The 20,130-nt window shown below is 36.3% G+C and overlaps 1 protein-coding gene and 1 non-coding gene across 2 annotated transcripts; one reads left to right on the top strand and one right to left on the bottom strand.

The window, feature by feature from the left end:
• The first annotated feature begins 6,829 nt into the window (after positions 1 to 6,829).
• On the top strand, positions 6,830 to 12,386 carry LOC141648021 (protein NRT1/ PTR FAMILY 1.2-like). The gene is made up of 4 exons (XM_074456436.1): positions 6,830 to 7,173; positions 8,389 to 8,606; positions 10,618 to 11,168; positions 11,305 to 12,386. Exons 1-4 carry the CDS (start codon positions 7,050 to 7,052, stop codon positions 12,221 to 12,223), a joined length of 1,812 nt encoding a protein of 603 aa, XP_074312537.1. The 5' UTR covers positions 6,830 to 7,049; the 3' UTR covers positions 12,224 to 12,386.
• A 205-nt stretch (positions 12,387 to 12,591) lies between these two features.
• TRNAT-AGU (transfer RNA threonine (anticodon AGU)) lies at positions 12,592 to 12,665 on the bottom strand. The gene has a single exon. It is a non-coding gene; the product is annotated as a tRNA-Thr (tRNA).
• Positions 12,666 to 20,130: the final 7,465 nt, after the last annotated feature.

Here is a 20,130-nt window from a genome sequence, read left to right as displayed (position 1 = left end):
AGATTAACAATGTTCCAAATAACATTTTATAGATTTTATATCCGCCAAAACTCATAAGTCGTTTCCTTCATTTTTCTTATTTTTTTTGGCCTCTATTTTTTTTTTTATTAGGTAGGAAAACTAGGTTGATCCTCTATAGTTAAGGTGTTATGACATTCATCTTAAATTTTTATATATGATTTAAATTTTTTCTAGGAGAAGTGTTGTTTTTACGGGACCATTTTTCCATGATGAAAATCATGTTTGTGAGTGTAATCGATTTAGTGATAATTAACCTTTTGCACAAAGAATATGTGATATTTATCTTAGTCTGTTAATCTCCGTTTGCTTTTCTTTGAACGAATCAATGATATTGGACTACTTATTTCTCATTTTGTTTCACTTTAGATTCTCAAGTGAAAATTGTTGTAAATAAAGAAAAAATTAGAGTACGGTACTGTTTCCTTCGGTATAACCGTCAGTTATATTTACGATAATTAGAATCTCTCATGTCAAAATTAAATGTATTAACATGTCTTCTCATACTACATTAATAACGTAGAGGATACTTTCTTACTTTTCCAAGGCATATTTAAGCAAGAGACATCGATCAGAACTTTGATTATGCTGAAATGTATGATACTTGTACATCTAAACTGCAAGAATTTATTTGCATTGTTTAATATCATTGACTACTAGGAGTAACATTTACTTGCATTACTATGCGACAGATAAGCAAATCTAGAAATCGATCAGAACTTTAATTATGCTGAAATGTATGATACTTGTACATCTAAACTGCAAAAATTTAATTTCTAACCTTTTAATTTTATTATTTTTACAATTATTTGCATTGTTTAATATCATTGACTACTAGGAGTAACATTTATTTGCATTACTATGCGACAGATCAGCAAATCTAGAAATATCAGAACAACTATAGCATAGATAAGCAGTTAGTCTTGCTGAAGACGGGTCGGAGCAAGTAACGGGTAATGCCACTCACAAAACGGATAGGGGGACAAGGTGGGGGCACCCCCATGTGCTTCCCTCTCTCCTCTATTTGGGTCATTTGTAAGAGAAAATGGTATCCGTCACTCCAAAATGACGGATACATGTCGTCTTTAATGAGATTTTGTGATAGATTTGTTTTTTTTTTTTGAAAGGAGATTTTGTGATAGATAAGTATGACTATTATTTTATTTTTGGGATAACTTGTAATATACTTCATAGATTACAATATTTTAGTTGAACAAAGATAAGGGGGACTCTACTATATTATTTATTTTGGAGAAAGATCTCATTTTCATGTTTCAATGCAACGAAAAATTCCGAGACTCCTTAAACAAGCTCGGATACACGTATAGCCTATAAATCAACGAGTCTAAGACTTTGGCTCTGTTTGGCAAAACTACCTGAAAAGGTAGTTGAAACCTGAAAAGGTAGCTGAAAACTGAAAAGCTAACTGAAACCTGAAAAGCTAACTGATAAGGTAGCTAAAAATTAGGAGATGAGAAGGTAACTGATTATATAAAAATGTGTTTGGCAAACTAGCTGAAAAGGTAGCTGATTTTGGTAAAATGACTTAAAAGGATATGAAAATTATTTAATATTATAGAATAAAGGGGTACAAAATGGAAAATAAGTCATTTCAGGTATCTGATTTCTCAAATGCTACCTGAGGTAGCATTTCATTTCAGGTACCTTATTTGACCAAATAAGCTATTTGCCAAACACTTGCAAAAAAATCAGGTAGCTGAAATTTTGGTCAAATAAGCTACTTTGGTCAAATAAGCTACCTGAAGTGTTGTGCCAAACGGAACCTTTGTTTGACAATACCTTTCAGGTACCTTTTTGGTTAAATAATTTATTAAACAAAATTTCAGTTACCTTAATTTTTTTGGACGCGTTTGGCAAGTAGCTTATTTGGCCAAATAAACTACCTAAAATGAAATGCTACCTGATCTACTTTAATTATTTTCCCTTTCTACCCCCTTCAATCTATAATTCTTATTAAATAATTATCATATCCTTTTATATCATTTTATTAAAATCAGCCACTTTTTTAGCTAGTTTGCCAAATGTAACAACCCGGATTATAAAACAAAGCAAAAACCTAATATAAAGTAAATATCAGAGTACGATACTGATAAAAGGGTCAAGGTGGCGGAAACACCTAACCAATCCGGTTCGCTACTAAATCCAAAACAACTAATACATTACATTATTCAAAAGGTTCTTAAAACTTAAAAACAAACTCCTATTTTATTATTAAGCTCGCTTCGCACAATCCCCAAGTAAGCATCAACCAAACAGCAACCAACTGAACAACCTATAAAGGGGGTCGACAATCAGTCAGGAGTAACTAGATGCTCTCCCAGTCATGTTTACAATAATTGAATATAATCAACAATCATTAACAAATGAAATGTAAAACCAGTAAACATGTGAGATCACCTATACTCATGAAACCCCAACACGTCTTACCATGACTTATCAACCTTAGGCGAATGCAATCATGCAAACCTAGACTATATGTAACCACTAGACCATGAACACTTACAAGACTAGTATCGACAAACGACCCACATCAACGAAAGGCACAAAGCTAGCATTAAAGCATAGCAAACATGGCGACACACAATCCACAGCAACATAAGGCACAAAGCTATCATCAAAGCATAGCCGAATAGAGCGAACGCCGTTAGAGCGTATACCGCACTGCCTCTAACTGCTAGAGCGTATAACGCACTGCCTCTAGCTGATGGAGCGTATAACGCACTGCCTCCATCGGTGTGAAGCGTATAACACACTGCCTCCAAGGTACTATGTATAGCGTATAACCACTGCCTATATGTCTAAGACCTGGCCACACTCTCGGTAAACCGAACGACACTCGGGGAACAGAGCGTATAACGCACTGCCTCTGTTACCCCCCCGATCATAGACCATTCACCAGTCCCCAAAGGGTAGCGTTGTTCGTTCCGATAGTATACAACTGATACTACCGTCATCTATTCAAACCAACCAACAAATAAATGCACAGTATAACTGACTGTACTAACGTGCGTGAACGACCTCACGACTCAACTCATAAGATAGTATAGCTGACCATCCTACTTATCATGTGAACAAGAGTAACCAAAGATATATGCAAACACGAGGACATAACACGTTGAACACAATACAACATATAAAACAAGTATAAGCAACCAATGTTATAGTAACTTCAGCTATAACTTTAACTTTAACCATTCAATGTTATAGTAACCCTAACCATAACACAAACTTTGGATACGAGGTTATAGTAACCTCGACTATATCTTCAACATATACGACTTGAAGTTATACTTACCTCAACTATAACCTTGATACGAACCTCAAAGTTATACTAGTTCCAACCATAACCTTGAGCCATAAATCTCAGGGTATGTTAGTTCCAGCTATAACCTTGACTCGTACTTCAATGTTATAGTAGCTTCGGCTATAACCTTGAATCATATTTCCAAGGTTATACCTGTTTCAGCCATAACTAGAGTAACTACCCAAAGTTGTATTAACTTTAGCTATAACACTTGAATCATCATCAAGGTTATACTAGCTTTAGCTATAACTTCGGAGAGAACTCTTGGCCGCCTATCATGCCACCATTAGGGTTCACTCGTAAACCCTAATTACGCTCATGACACCCATAATAAACACGTAAACAACATACGATATATAATTAATACATTAAAACATATACAAACATGCGAAAATATAATTTAACATGATCATAAACAATCCAACACGTACCAATCATACAAGACAATCATTAAATCATATTAATTACATCAATTGGCATAAACACAATTAAAAGAAAACATGCACCTAATTACCTTATTAAGCAAATAAACCCTAGAGATCGTCTTCAACGATATAAACGTCTTCTCCAGGTGCGGTCTCCACGCCTTTATTGAATCATCCACGTGCCAAAGATAACGAATCTAATAAATATACTAACTATATATATAAAAACTATAAAACTATGCGAAAACATAAAACTTACGAAGAAGATAGATAGATCCAAGAAGTAGGATCGATCTAAGCATGAAGAACGAAGAAGAAAGGGAGGATGGCACGAAACCCCTAGGCGAGAAACGCGCGGCACAAGGGAGGAATGAGGCACACAAAAACCCTAAAAGAGGGGTAGGGCGTGCGGCACCAAGAGAGAGAGAAGAAGGAAGAGATTATGTTTAGGGTTTTGAGAATTATGAGAAAAGAAAAGTAAGGGTTTAGTTTCCCCTCATATCTATAGAGAAGCTCATGGGTTTATTTCAAGCTTAGGCCCAAAACTTACCCATCTACACCAAGAAACAGTGAGACCCAAGGAAGGAGCGGGTCTTCACCGTTTTTGAGCCCAACGAGCCCAAAAGACAAGAGACAAATATTTTCCCGAAAAATAAAATATAAAATATGGGAAAAATAAAATTAAAGAATTATATTATGGAAATTAGGGGTGTTACACCAAATATTTTTTTATATAATCATTTAGCTTATCAACTCCTAATTTTCAGTCATCTTATCAATTACCTTTTCACTTTCCAGTTACCTTTTCAAATTTGATTCGATTTTACTAAACAAAGCCTAAAATGAGCCTTGTCTAACAATCATCTAATGTTTAAATACAACATGTAGTCAACCATTACAGTGATTATGCTATTTGTTCGTTTATAACTTTATTATATACATAAGCATAAATTCGGCCAAATGACTAAATTGATAAAAAAAAAAGTAGGGGATAAGTGATAAATTGGCAAAAAAACTAAGCAAAGTGACAAATTGGTAAAAAAAGTGATTGATAAGTGACAAATTGGTAAAAAAATATTTCCGAGGATAATTTAACCGAAAATAAAAAACGGTAATATTACAAATATTTTTTATTTAACGTGAATTTTGTTTTCCAAATAAGTAAACATTTTCTATCAAATATTTTTATGTAAAAGCAACTTTTATCATTGTTTGTCAAAATATTTGCGTTTATTTGGCAAACAACATGATAAAATATAATCATTATTTTTTTCTTTTTTCTTTATGTTGAATTTTCTTATGTTGAAAAATATGAAATGATAAATTTTTTTAACCCTTGAAAACTACAATTATGGTGAAGTTAAGTTTTTTTTTAGTTGGAAGACAAGATAATTGCGTAAATGGGGTTGAACTGAAAATGTTTACCATGAGTATAATGAACATATGTTCGTTGTTTCTTTTCCAAACTTGGTACGAAGTCACTAAATGTTAGATTTATTACTCTATAGTTATTAAATCGCAGGCGACTTACTATTACAGAGATATATACTCCATAAAACGTAATAAACCCGTGATTCAACGATTTTGCCCGATTTTGTTAAATAAAGATTAGACGATTTTATGACATTATATAACAAGTTTTAAACGTACCAAAAAAAAAAAACTTAACAAGTTTTAAAGTTTTGGGCCTTGTTTAAACTGAAGGTATTTGGAGGAGAAATCCAGCATTTTACACGCAAATTAATTTTTTTTTCCATTCCTCCTTGCCAATCCGCCATGTCCTTCCTCTTTGTCTAGCCAAACAAACTATTAGACTTTGGAAAGGCGAACATGACCCGAAAGTTAACTCTAAAGTTGATATGATTCGAAAGAGAATTTAAAAAAAAATGTCAAAATGAGGTCATAAATCAACCTAAGTATTTAGCGAAATGGAATTTACGGAGGAATTAGAATAAGAAATACTAGATGGTCCCATTCAGAAAGTTTTTATAAGACGGTTTTATGGTAAGGACAATCCGGTAATAAGTTAGTCTAAATAATGTTTTATTTTTCGTCAAATTGTCCTCCGAAATGTTTATTTTACCAATTTTCCGTCTCAGTACATATGGCGCAAGACGGTTTGACATCTCAAGATCTCCTCGAAAATGTTTTTTTACCAATTTGTCGCTTGCCATCAACTTTTTTTTTTTTTACCAATATATCACTTTTATTTGCTAAGTTTTTTTTACCAATTTGTCACTTAGCCCCTACTTTTTTTTACCAATTTGGTCATTTGGCCGCATAAATTCACTACCAAACTTAGTTTGTACTCTTATAATTTATAATTTATGTATAATAGAGTAAAATGACGTATTTTTATTAAGTTTTGACAAATTTATGAAAATGGAACATATTTATTTTTGCACTTTTTTATATGTTAAAAAAGGTCAATAATTTACTTGTTATATGACTACTTGTATTTTATACTTTAGGTTATCAGAAAATGATAAATAAAAAGTTTTAATTTTTTTTTTACCAATTTTTGCACTTTTTTACTTGAAATATTTTGCCACGCGTGCTCTTACGAAGAGGTAAACGGCTGGCCAAAGAGTTTGCTCCATTCCCATGGGCAGGGATCGAACCCCTGACCTCATGGTTAAGGGATGAGGTGAGCAACCACCACACCAAACACATTTACTTGAAATATGACTACTTGTATTTTATACTTTAGGTTATCAGAAAATGACAAACAGATATCACCAAAAGGAAGACTTTTATTGATTAATTCATAAAGTTTCATACTAAAAATTGATAAATAAATCTATTTGGGGAGCTTATCATCGGTCAATAGTTAATAAAAACTCCAAATTTAATTGATGGAGATTAGGATTTTTAGAGAGACGAGAGGAAGAGAGAAAGTCAACTTTGGGTAAAAAGTTTTAAATTTCTAGTTACTAAGATTCATGTTATGTTTCTTTTTAAACACTCTCCCTCCATGTCCCATATAACTTCGAACATAGGTCATGTGCCCATCTTTTTTTTTTTTTTTCTTTTTTTTTTTTTTATGAAAGGAGCTACGGATATACGATCCTATAGAACAGAACATGTTCACTCCACTAGAAAAATACACGTACAAAAAATAATTATAAAAAAATCAGCATGTAAGGCATTACTACTAAAAAATTAGTTTTTGGAAATTTAGGGGTTGACGATAAATTGATGTTATTTGCTCTTCACCACAAAAATACAAAGCTCCCTTCTTCTCATTTCAAGTTTCTCCTTTTTTTCCTCTCTTTTCCAATATGGAGGATAAATTGATGGAGGTGAGTGAAGATGAAACAATGTTGAACCAAAATATACAAGATGAAGAACATGGGACCTCCAAGAGTGGAAAGGGTGGCTTCATCACTATGCCATTCATCTTAGGTACTCCTTCCGTCCCGGTCAATTGTTATCTATTCAATTGTTATTTGTTTTTATTTTTGATAAATTTACACAAGTGGGCAATTGGACATTAGAATTGGGTAAGTGGACATGTGAGAGAACCTTTTACTTACACAAAATCTCATTATAGACGGCGCAACTTTCAAGCTATTTGACCCGTCTTTAGCTATAGACAGATATATCCGTCTATAACAAGACTAGCTGCTTTATCATTATTTTTTTCTTCTTTTCATCATTTTCCTTGATTTTTGTGCTAACACGAATATATAATAAATAACTGGGACGAAAGTGGTAATTGGTAGTATTTCATTATTTTTTTTTTTTTTGAGGGAAAGTAGTATTTCATTATTACCAACCTAGCTAATGCATCTTGTTTTTTTTTTTTCAACTAAAATTTGATCATGTTATTAAGAGGAAATAGATTTAAGGAATTTTTATTTTAAATGGGGTTACAACTAGACCTAGCAAACGAGTCAATCATATCTAGTGTGGACCGCGTCAGTTTAAGTCGGTTTGTTTTGAGTTCGCATGCATTTGAGCCAGGTCGGGTTATTTCGGGTGCGTTATTATCAAGTTATTATTTAGGTTACTTGTCAATATGTGACAATGAAAACTCGGGGTCGAATCGAATAGGGTCGAGCCAATGCGAGTTGTGGATTAAATTCAGTCTTTTGTTCGGGTGCAAGTCGGGTACATATCCAGTTATTCGGGACGAGTCATTGGGATCGAGTTAGTTTTGTTAGGTCTAATTATAATCTTATTACAACTCTCGGTATTATCTCTAGAATATGATAAAATATCATAAAATAACCAATACAATTTTCTTTGTTCAAGAATGTAAGTTTTAACCAAAGTGGCTGAGTGTAGTGGAGCGCGGGGTGCCTCAAAGCGTTGCAAATTGGCAATGAATTGAGAGGTCTCGGGTTCAACTCCTTACACGGGAGTGATGCAGTTACCTGTCATCCTAAGGGATGTCTTACCTGGCACACGTGGTTTGCAGGGTATTGCGTGTGCCCGGGGGATTAAACCCCTCGTCATAAAAAAAAAAAAAAAAAAAAAAGAATGTAAGTTTTCACAAAAGTAATTCTTTTAACAACTAAAACGAGTAAGTATTACCCTGTATAGATAGATGAGACAAGTTTCGTTTTAGATCTGAAATTGTTTTAACTAGGAATTTATGATGATTAAATGATGCAGCAAATGAAGCATTTGAGAGAGTGGCAAGTTTTGGGCTGACACCAAACATGATAGTGTATTTGACAGACGAGTACAAATTAAGTGTGACGAAAGCACAGAATTTGCTATATTTGTACAACTCTGCCAATAATTTCACCCCTTTTGTTGGAGCTATTTTGGCTGATTCTTTTTTGGGACGCTTCCTTGCTATTTCTATTGGCTCTGTTTTCAGTCTCCTGGTAATTCCTTCTTTTTTGCATTATTCATCATTTGTTTTCTCTTTGTTTGTGTCTTTTAGTTAATTTTGGGTACAAATCCAATGATAAAACTGGGACATCTTGAATATGTGATGTATACAATGATGCATACCATATTTCAGGATATATGGATCTTCATCATCTATGATTCCTCATGAAATGAACATAAACGGGTTTCGCAATTTGAGTTAATATATATCGTCCAGCACAAATTCTTGTTTCAGACGGATACTTTTGGTCTTATTTGTCAGACGGATAAAATGTTGCCATTTTTTAAGCAAATGTAACCAATTAATTCACAAAATGTTATAACTAGAGGTGTCATTTTTTACCCTGAAAATGTTGTGAACAATAATGGTAACATGTTATCAGAAAATAACAACATTTTATTGTAAAATAATGACATGTTACGCGTCTTATTTCAGACCAAAAGCAATGGTCTTAAGAAAAACGGACCGATCAGCCAGAGTCTAAAGGTTAATTTAGGACGATCTCAACTAAAAACTTAAACTAATTATTCTAATTAAATCAATATTTTAATATTCTAATCTAATTGGATATTGAGTTTCATGACATTAGTCTGTATCACATCATCAAAAATAAAAATTAGATAAACACCAAAAAATAAAAATAATAAAAATTAGATAAAGACTCTAAGTCACTCTATTACGTCTTAATAGGAGTAGATACATTTGGTCCATAATATAAAACACTTGTGATCAATTTATAGTACAGACGTGTTCAAATGAAAGCTTTCACAATTATTGATTTTATTATATTGATTTTATTATCTTAGAGACAGTTTCACGTATATATAATTAATTAAATTATTTAATGCTTTAATAATAAGACTTGTGCTTTGATATGTACATGTTATACTATCTTACACGAAATTGATATGTTTTGAACAATTTTATAGCAAACCAAATTGAAGGGATAAAAATCTAGAGGTGGCACCCAAGGAACCGACTAAACCGCTCGAAAGACGACTTGATAAATCACTAAAATTTGGTGAATCGAAACCAATTCGACCCCATTTTGAGGTTAAAATGATAATCCAAAACAAGTTTGTTTGTCCCAACATGACTCGAAGCATAACTGTCAGAGATGTCCCGTGTCCCGTGGTTTGATAATGACTCGACATGATTGATAACCGATAACAAATTAGTTTAATAATCTTCTATCCCACTTTTGTGTCCCATTGTGTGTGCCACTCGAATCACCTTTTGACACATTACTTGTTGCAAAATAAAATATTACAATAATTATATTAATTTGTTGATGTGTTAGAAGGTGATTGGAGTGACACACACATTGGACACCAAATAGGATAGAGGATCCCCACTCCCATAATTTAGGGGTGGTCAAAAGTGCGGGTCAGCCCGACCTGACCCGTCCACCAGGTCACTTTTGGCCCAACCCGTCTCGACCCGTCCCGCCCTATTTCCGGGCCGGTTCCGGGTCCCCAAATGTCAAGCCCGACCAATCCTAACCCGGGCCCGCCCTAAACCCGTTTCACGGGTCACCTTTTTACCCGGCCCGCCTCAGCCCAGCCCGACCTGCCCTCAAGCTCGGGCCGGTTCCAGGTCTCTCAAGCCCAGCCCAGCCCCCGACCCGCACCATTGACCAACCCTACCCCATATACCCGAAATTAACACGACTCAGACTTACTAAAGATAACGACCCCACCCGACGATGACCAAGCATGATCAAGGCTTGACCTGAACCAGTTATTAACCTGTGAACATTCTTGTGTTTTTAATATAGTTTCTTGTGTTTATTGTAAGTCCATAAAATGTTCTAAAATGGGTCGAATTCAAGTGACTTGAATTCAATCCATGATTCCGTTAGCTCATTTTTTAACTATGTTACTGAACTGAACTGAATAGAGCTGAACTGAAATTAAGTCCAAAAGAACCAGGCCTAAACATGATGGCCTTAGCTTAAGGAGACATCTTCATGAGATTAACCTAACTAAACTTGATTGAAACAGGGGATGCTTGTTATCTGGATGACAACATTTTTTCCAAATGCAAAGCCTCCACCATGCGACACGCTAACGACCAACTGTCAGTCCCCTACCACCGGACAGTACGCCTTCCTAGTCTTTGGTTTCATTCTACTGTCAATTGGGGCTGGTGGAACCCGGCCTTGCTCTCAGGTATTTGGTGCTGATCAGTTGAACACAAGGAAAAATGCTAATAATAACAACAGTATGGAGATATTCCTTAACTGGTACTACATGTGTTCTAGTGTCTCAATTATTATTGCCTTGACCGTGATTGTATACATTCAAGAGCACTTAGGTTGGATGATCGGGTTTGGAGTTCCTGTCGTCCTCATGTTTTTGGCCACACTTTTTTTCCTGCTCGCTTCTCCGTTTTATGTTAAGGTCAAGGGTAACACGAATTTGCTAACCGGCTTGGTCCAAGTCATTGTCGCCGCTTTTCTGAACAGAAAAATGAACCTATCTGATCCTGATTTAAGCTCACAGTATTATCATGAAAGGGATTCTACTATTACTGTCCCAAGCGACGAATTAAGGTATGATTTTTCACCCTACGAAAAAGAAACAGACTTATAAATGCGGGTTCTATTAATGGGTACACGGGTTTTGTCTCGTTTAAAATGAGACCGTCTTCTAAGACACTAACTTTTCTATGATGGTGTCAAAATGTAGGTTTCTGAACAAGTCTTGCATAGTGCAAGACACTGAAAAAGACATCCGCCCTGACGGGTTAGCAAGAAATCCTTGGAGACTTTGCCGGGTAGAAGATGTCGAAGGGCTAAAAGCATTTATAAGAGTGATTCCAATTTGGTCTGCAGGAATCATGATATCCGTAAACACAAGTGGCAGTCCGTTCGGGTTGCTTCTAACACGAACCATGGATCGACACGTTGGGTCAAAATTCGAAATCCCCGCTGCTTCATTCGGGACTTTCATAATCTTTGTCATAGGAATTTGGATCCCGCTTTATGACCGAGTACTCATCCCGTTGGCATCAAAAATCCGAGGCAAACCCGTTACCCTTAGCGTCAAACTTCGGATCGGCTTGGGCCTCTTTTTCTCTTTCCTGTCAATCTTGTCATCGGGAATTGTGGAGAGTATCCGTAGGCAAAAGGCCATTGACGAGGGATTTGAAGACGACCCTTTAGCCGTGATCCACATGTCCGCGTTGTGGATTCTACCACACTCAATTTTCGGTGGCATTGCTGAGGCTTTCTTCGTTATTGGACAAACAGAATTCTTCTACACTGAGCTCCCCTTGAATATGTTGAGTATTGCCGGTTCAATTTTCGGGTTAGGGGGTACGTTTGGGAGTTTGATAGCGAGCTTCATATTGAACTCGGTAGATAGTTTAACCAAGAGCGAAGGGAACGAAGGGTGGATGGCGAACAATGTGAACAAGGGTCACTACGATTATTACTATTACCTTCTGGCTTCTTTAAATGTCCTCAATTTACTGTACTACGTGTATTGTAGCTCGGCTTATGGACCAACGAAATTGGAGCGAATGGCGAAAGAAGTTATTGAGAAAGACACTGATGAAGGGTCGCCTTTGTTAAGGGATTCAGGTAATGTTTCGAAGACAGACTAACAATTTGGTGGAGCTAAAAAGATAGATGAAGGTTTGGCTCATAGAATAAGGGCTGATTATGAAGCAGCAAGCAATAGCCATTAGAGTTTGCACCGATTTGTGTTTCGTTAATTCGCAGTAACAATGATGAGATTGTTGCAGTTAAATTCAGTAATTTGTACATAATTGTCCATCAGATTGTCAACAATTTCGAGTGCCGAGTGATTGAAAAACCATAATTTCGACTATTTTGGAGTGCAGACAATACACGACTCTCCGGAAATTCATTTGTGCAAAAAATCAGCAAAGACAGCGACACCCACTTTTGTTCAGTTCCTTACTGAAGGATGGAACGAAAAAAATTTGATATCCTGATAATATGGGGGATCTGCTCTCGTTGAGAGTCGAACTCAAGACCTCCCGCTTACTAAACGGGTGCTCTAACCAACTGAGCTACGAGAGCGTGTTGTTCAAGGATTTGCAACCTATATAATTATATAAACATGACGTAACCTTCATTCATTTGTCTAAAAAAAGACGTAACCTTCATTCGCTTCTACTGTAAGAACAATATTCATTAGTTTTAATTTTTGATAGAAAAAAATATCCAAATATGATAGTGTGGCACGACTGATAAATTTGTGCAAGATCATTTTATTATTTTTAAATGATAAGTATCGTGTATTTTAATTTACTGATATTATAAGTATTTTTTTTTTCACTAATACTCTACAGTTTATAGACTATACATCTGAGGTAGTACCTCTTTACGTTTTATTTTAAAGTTTTTGAGTTCTGCTTTAGTATAAAGTTTTTGAGCACATTTACTAAAACGTTATACTAAAAAAATATAATATTGCTCAAAAACTATATTTATAAATGGTAATATGCTCAGAAAAAATGTGTATATGCTCAAAAACTATAAGGTCTGAGATACTACCTCAGATGCGTAATCCTTTTTCTCAATACTCTGTGATACTTGTTATAATTTCTTTTGTTTCTTTGTTAAATAAGGCATGTTTTGGGAACCTAGAATTGGAATTGAATTTTGGAATTTAGACATTTGAAGCTTTTGGGAACCCCTGGAATTTGGAATGGAATTGGATTCAATTCTTTATCAATTTCAACCTCGTTAAATTTGAGACACTCAAATTCCTATCATATGTAGTAATCTCAATTCCATCACTACTTACATTTTTTTTATACAAATTTCATCGCAATATTTTTATTTATGATATTTTTTTTCCGATTGCAAATCTTTTTCGGACCTTTATTTATTTGTTTTTTTTTTTTTAAATAAAAAATTTCGGTGATATAGACCATATCCGTCCCGCCCAATTCCAATTCCAATTCCATGGGTTTCCCAAACGAACTTTTGGAATTGAATTCAAACATTTTAATTTCTACAATTGAAATCATGAAAATGAAATCAATTCCGTGTTTCCAAAAATTACGTAAAGGTACATATATACCAATTTAAATACGGAGTAATTTATACAATTGTTCTAGTAACTCAACTTATGCAACTTATATGTTCTTAACTTGAGAAACGGATGAGAATAAGAGGGAACTTAGCCCGGAAATATTAACGATCTTAAAAAACGACATGAGCTCGATGCGAAATTAACAAGTTATGGTTAACGTGTTCTTGTTTAAGTAATAGAGTTGACACAAACTCAACAAACGGCTTATTTGGATTTGGTAAGTGGTAACTCTGGTAAGGTATTTAGACTAGAGCTGTTCAAATGCGGGTTTGGGCCGGACATGGGGTGGGCTATGTAGGAAAAAGTTGCCCTTTAAGACCTTAGTGGGCGGGCCGGGCCTTAATTATGGGCCAATTATCCTTGCCCTTGCCCGCCCTTTAGTCAAAAGTCAGGCGGCCCATGGGCTAATGGGCCGTAATACGAAACTTCAATTTAGATGTTTTATTAATTAAAATATATAAGAGGATACCCAATATATAAATATTTTTTATCACAATTTGTTCCATAAGACGGTCTTATATGATAAGACTTCTCTATTTAAAGCCCAACCCAATCTCTTATTGTATTTTTGACAAGTAAATAAAATAAAACCACCCATCACTTTCATTTTTATAGATTCGATTCTCATTCATCTCTTATCTTCACTAATTCATCTTGACAATCTTAATTTTTTCTAATTTTTTTTCTTGGCATGCACTTCTCCATGTTATTTTATCACATGTAATTCTCATAAGGGTCTTTTTACCCCGTTTTCATTGCATGATACGCGGTTTGGGTGAAATTAATAGAATGAAGTAAGTAATTTTGTTTCTCTTAACTACTTTAGTTAATTTATAGTTGCATTTCGATTATTATTATTGCATTTTGTTTCATGTTCCTGAGATGTTTTACAACATTTGTTTTTATATGGCGTATGTCATTCAATTTGTCAACTTTTTCAGATTTATGAATTTTATCAAGTCTAATTTGAGATCTTAACTAAAAGCATTGCGGTTTGGGTTTTATATTAAAACTTTCAATTTTAAGTAGATAATTTGTGATTATAACTTAAAAACTCAGGTTTTAAATTGCATTTTTGTCAAAAGTCGACTAGCTTAAATGGAAGAGCATGTGCACTGGCACAAGATGTGGGTTCGAATCCCGCGTTGGTTTGGGTGATACACTAATACTTGGTGACTTGGTGTTTGACAACAACATCAAAACGTCTATATCGTCTTAATTATAATTTATGTTAGAAATATTAGTGTTTAATTCAGCTATTATGCTTTTAGATTAGAAATAAGTTATAAGCTTAACTCAACTTTGTATTAAACTACAGGGGTGTCTAAGGCCACGGGCAACCACGGGCGGCGTAACCGGGCCTCCGCTTTTGGCAACCCCAAATTTACAAGTTTTATTGATAAAATTTAATACAAATCTCGACATATTGTACATGTGCATTAATAGTTGGGGCCTCATATTTTTGTGGTGTACCGGGCCTCCATTTACTTTAAGACGCCCTGATTAAACACCGTTGATTTTTGCCTGAAAAGTTCTAAAGTATCTTAGAGATTTAATTTTGAAATATCGAGTTTAACTTAAAATTATGAGTTTTTAGTTATTAAAAGTTTATGGATTTTAATTTGAGAACGTGACATTTTAGTTTAAAAAGTCGTAGTTATGAGTCTTTTTATGTTTTAAGCTGAAAACTTGAAATTTTAGGAAAGAAACTATAGGTTGGCTTAGTTTGAAATTCCACCATTAAATATAATAGAAAGTAGAAAACTTAATATTTTGTATTTGAAAAATCATATTTTAAGTAGAAAACCCAACTTTTAAAATTAAAGAGCTAGACAAATAATTAAAATTCAAATTTGTAAAGATAAACATATAACCTTTAATTTTAGATAACTCATCTTTTTATTTGTAAATTATGTGCTTTTAACTTAAGAACTAAGCATTTTAATTAATGTCTAATATTTATAAAGCTAAATTATGAAGCTTTACTTTTAATATTACTGACGTCAAGTAATTATGATTTATGGAGAATAATATCATGAACAATTGCATGGTACTACTTGTGTAATGCAGTAAATCAGTAATGTTTCACTGAGAGAAAGGCGAGACACTAAGACCACATTTACCCCACGTTTTCTTAACTGCCAATTAAGTTTCTAATTTTTTTTTCTTTTTATTCTCATATTGGGCTAACTAGTGTAGCTCCCGTGCAAATGCACGGTATTTTAGATAAGATATTACAGAATTTGACAATTAATTAAACTAATGCAGTTTACCTCCATTTTGAAAAGGGTAGAAAATTTGCATATGTAATTCCAAGACGATATTTTATTAGCCTTATTTATGTAAAAGTTAAAATTGATTGATGTTATGAAAGTAAATTAAGAGATAAATATTGTTTAGTAAATATTGATAGTGAACACTAATTAATTAGGAAATCAGTAGAATATTACCTAGGCAAGAAATTTAAACATCAGGATTTAGAGATCTATTTCCTCCATTCAACTCCACTCCACCACTTTGCTTTTTCACGTTCGCCAACACGTGTTTTACGCGATGAATATCGTTAGCTACGTATTTGCAAAAATTATAAAAGTTAGATATTTTTAATGTACTCGTAAAGACGAATCAAACAAGATCTCACATGAATATATTTTTACTTATGTATTGAGAGAAAATCGAGATTAAATGTGCATTTGTGTAATACTCCGTATTTATAGTCTTGGGGGTACTCTATCGAGTAGGCCTTACTCTGTCGAGTAAGGGTAAGTGGCGAAGCAAAATAGTTTCTGACCTGTTGGGCACTCGATCGAGTAGTTTGGGGCACTCGATCGAGTAGGGCGGTACTCGATCGAGTACCTTGGGTACTCGATCGAGTGTCCTGGCTTACGGGGAGTTTTCTCGGGTTTTGTTAATTACGCGATTAAGGTATTTAAACATATTCGTAATTGTTCTAAATCACTTTTTACAAAACCTAAAACCCGTTTAAGAGAGAAAGCAACTAGTCTTCTTCCTAATCGCGTTCTTGACAATTCCGGAGTTCGAGACGGTCGGTTCGTATCGTAGTTCGTGTCGTTGGATTCCTTGCGTCGAGGGTAAGCTTTTAATATAATTTCTATAATGTTTTGATAAGGTTGATGAAACCCTAATTTAGGAATTGGGGTTTTTTCCGAGTAGTATTTGAATAGTAGCATCTATGTGTTGTATGATAGGAGGAGAATTCGTAGAGGAGCCGTTTTGATACAAAATTGTAGATACCGTCTGCGTGTTGTGCTTTCCAGGTAGGATTTCCTACTCGGTATTAGTCCCATAATGGGATATTGGTGATGTCTTTGTAGTTAGTTGTTTGATATGATGATTGTGATTGTGATTGTGATTGTGGTTGTGTTTGTTGATGGTTCTCGAGATGCGTTCTCGGCTGAGTGGGGTCACTTGCGGGAGTGATCTCACGCCCTAGTTTCGCCCTTCGTGGAACCCGCCACGAAAGGGGATGTGCACATTAATGGACGGGGTTATCGCTCGTACGATGAGCGGGGCTTAGGTGGGAACGGCAGGCTGCGGTCCCCCATCGGCGGTCGGGTCCAAAGGACGATCGAGATTGAGATGATGGGAGTTGGTGGTGTGTGTGTGTGTGACAGATTCAAATTGTTTTTGTCTTATTGTTGTTATCTATATTGATTGTGTGATTAGTACTGACCCCGGTGTTGTTTTGTAAAACCTGCGGTGATCCATTCGGGGATGGTGAGCAGATATTGAACAGGTATAGAGATGAGTACTGGGATAGCTGGGATGGCCACGACATGACGATAGAGTCTTCCGCTGTAGTTTAGCATTTATTTACATTTCAGTTGAGAACAGATAGTTTGGAATAATGTATTGCACTTTCAGTTTGGTTTCGAGGATTGTATTTATTCATTAAACTATTTACAATAAATGTTGTTTCTGTTTTGTCTATTTGATTATCATACCTCGGGCGACCGAGATGGTGATGTCTTCATACCTGAGTGGTCCTGGTAAGGCACTCGGAGTATGGGGGTGTTACAAATGGTATCAGAGCGACGATCCTGAAACCTGTAACCAATGAACTTAATGAACATAGAGAGTCAATTAAAATGAACCCGGGGTAAAAGTTGTAGGAGCTAGTGCAAAGGCTTGGGAGACGTCCTAAAGTCGAGGGGATCGCCCTACAACTTTGAACCGGTCACATGGGGGAAAGGTGTGTTGAGTCATGTGTGTGCTTAGTAACTTGCGTAACAATGTGATGGAATGTGTTGATGGTTGGATGTTCGAATTGGAAGTTGATGAGATGAAAGAAAAGTGATGTTATATATATAGACATTGTTGATGAAATGATAGCATGATGGAATGTTTTACAACGTGGCAATTAATAGCATGAATGTTATGATATAATGTGATTTATAAAGTTAGCAATGTTAGTATGTGACGTAATATGCGGGTAGCTCTTACGTATTAGTGGTACTTGATCGAGTGAGGCTGACTCGATCGGGTAGGTTTATGGCGATTTTGAGTCCAGAATCGCGTTTTGGGGCACTCGATCGAGTAACAAGGGGTACTCGATCGAGTAGAAATCACTCGATCGAGTAGCCTAGATACTCGATCGAGTGGGTTAGAGATCGAAAGGTCCGTTTGGTTCTGGAGTTTGGGTACTCGATCGAGTACATGGGGGCACTCGATCGAGTAGCCCGTTACTCGATCGAGTGGGTTTGGATACTCGATCGAGTAGGTTCTGGGCAGCGTGTTTTCGTGTTTTGAAGTTTAGTACGTATGTTCATATCTACCCTTTTCATATATATATGTATAGTTTCAAGATGCCGCCAAAGAGAAATGCTTTGTACGCGAGAGCAGAGCTTATGACCACGGATGACATCGTTAAGATGTTGGAACACCAGGACGCTCTTATCGAGACCCCGAAGAGAGTGAATGAGGACAAGGATAAGAGTAAGGAGAAGGAGGTTGACCATGCTAAAGTCAGCCTCTATATTGCGAGGTTTAACCCAAAGGAGTACAAGGGGGTTGAGGAGCCTAACCATCTTGATAGTTGGGTGAGGGAGATGGAGAACATACTAGATTTAGTTCGCGTCCTAATGAGATGAGAGTGGATCAGCCGCATTCTATCCGAGGGAGGCACCGGCAAGTGGTGGGATTCCGTGAAAGTGAGTGCCAAGGAGATATATACCAACCAAGGGTTACCTGCTATACCTTGGGAGGAGTTTCGTAGGGCTGTGAGGAAGGAGTTCGTACCAGAACATGTGAGGAGTAAGTTGAGAGAGGAGTTCGATAAGTTTAAGATGACGGTGAGATGTCCGTGGGTCGAGTACTACAGCAGCGGTTCAATGAGAAATCTAGATATCTTTGAGGATATGGGTTTAAGTGAGGAGAATCTGGCTTTGAGGTTTGAGAGAGGGCTAACCACGAAAATTATGGATAAGTTACCCGTGGGAGTCCTTACGATGTAAAGGAAGCGTATGAGAGGGTCGGGAGAGCCGAGAGACTAGTGGAGATGGCTCGGGAGAGGTCGGGTGGAGAAAAGAGGAAGTCGAGAGCGAGGGTGGTGGCCAATCTAATTTCAAGAAAGGCAACCACAATCAATCTAAGGGATTTTCTTCTTCGGGTCTCGGTTTAGTCTTTGGAACTTCCTTTGGGCGAGGCCGTGGGAGTGTGAACAATAGGCGGGGAGTGACTCGCTTTGGTTGTGGTGGCGTAGGCCACAAGAGACATGAGTGCACGAGTGCACCGTGATCTTTCGAGAGACTGCCGAGCTTTGCGAGCAAATGACCACCGGATCATGGCCAAACCGGGGAGGTCAGAGCTACCAGAGTGGAGGCAACCGCAACGGCGGTAATTCTTATCAGAAGACACCGACGAACAACAACAACAACAATCAAGGGTCGGGTGCTAAGCCGACCGCATCAGCCAGTACTGTCCAGGGAGGTGGACAGAAGACCAGTGGCAAGTTGTTCATGATGGACAAGAAGGCAGCTGAGGAAGATGCGCACGTTATCACCGGTACATTCCTTGTTAATGGTATTCCTACGTTTGTTTTGTTTGATTCGGGGGCTTCTCAGTCGTTTGTGTCTTCGAGTCATGTAAAACAGTTGGGTTTGAGAGTATATGAGTCTGTTAGGGAGCAAGTTTTCATACCTTCGGGTGAGTCTGTATCGTGTGGGAGGTTGTTTAGAGATGTATCTTTGATAGTTGGGCAAGTCGATTTCCCGGTAGACTTGCTAGAGTTTCCTTTTAATGGTTTTGAGATGATAGTTGGGATGGATTGGTTAGGAAAGTATAAAGCTAAGATAGACTGTCATCAAAAGAAAGTGTCCCTAAGAGGTCCTAAGGGTGTTAGTGTGTCTTACCGTGGGTTTCTAGTCAAACCCAAAGTTAAGTTGATTGCGGCTGTCACCTTGAAGTCGTATCTGAGGAAGGGAT

The sequence above is a fragment of the Silene latifolia genome, chromosome 3 (assembly GCF_048544455.1).
Source record: "Silene latifolia isolate original U9 population chromosome 3, ASM4854445v1, whole genome shotgun sequence".
In the NCBI taxonomy this organism is placed as follows: domain Eukaryota; kingdom Viridiplantae; phylum Streptophyta; class Magnoliopsida; order Caryophyllales; family Caryophyllaceae; genus Silene; species Silene latifolia.
Note: the sequence above shows the minus strand (reverse complement) of the source record. Positions and strands in the feature narration are given on the sequence as shown.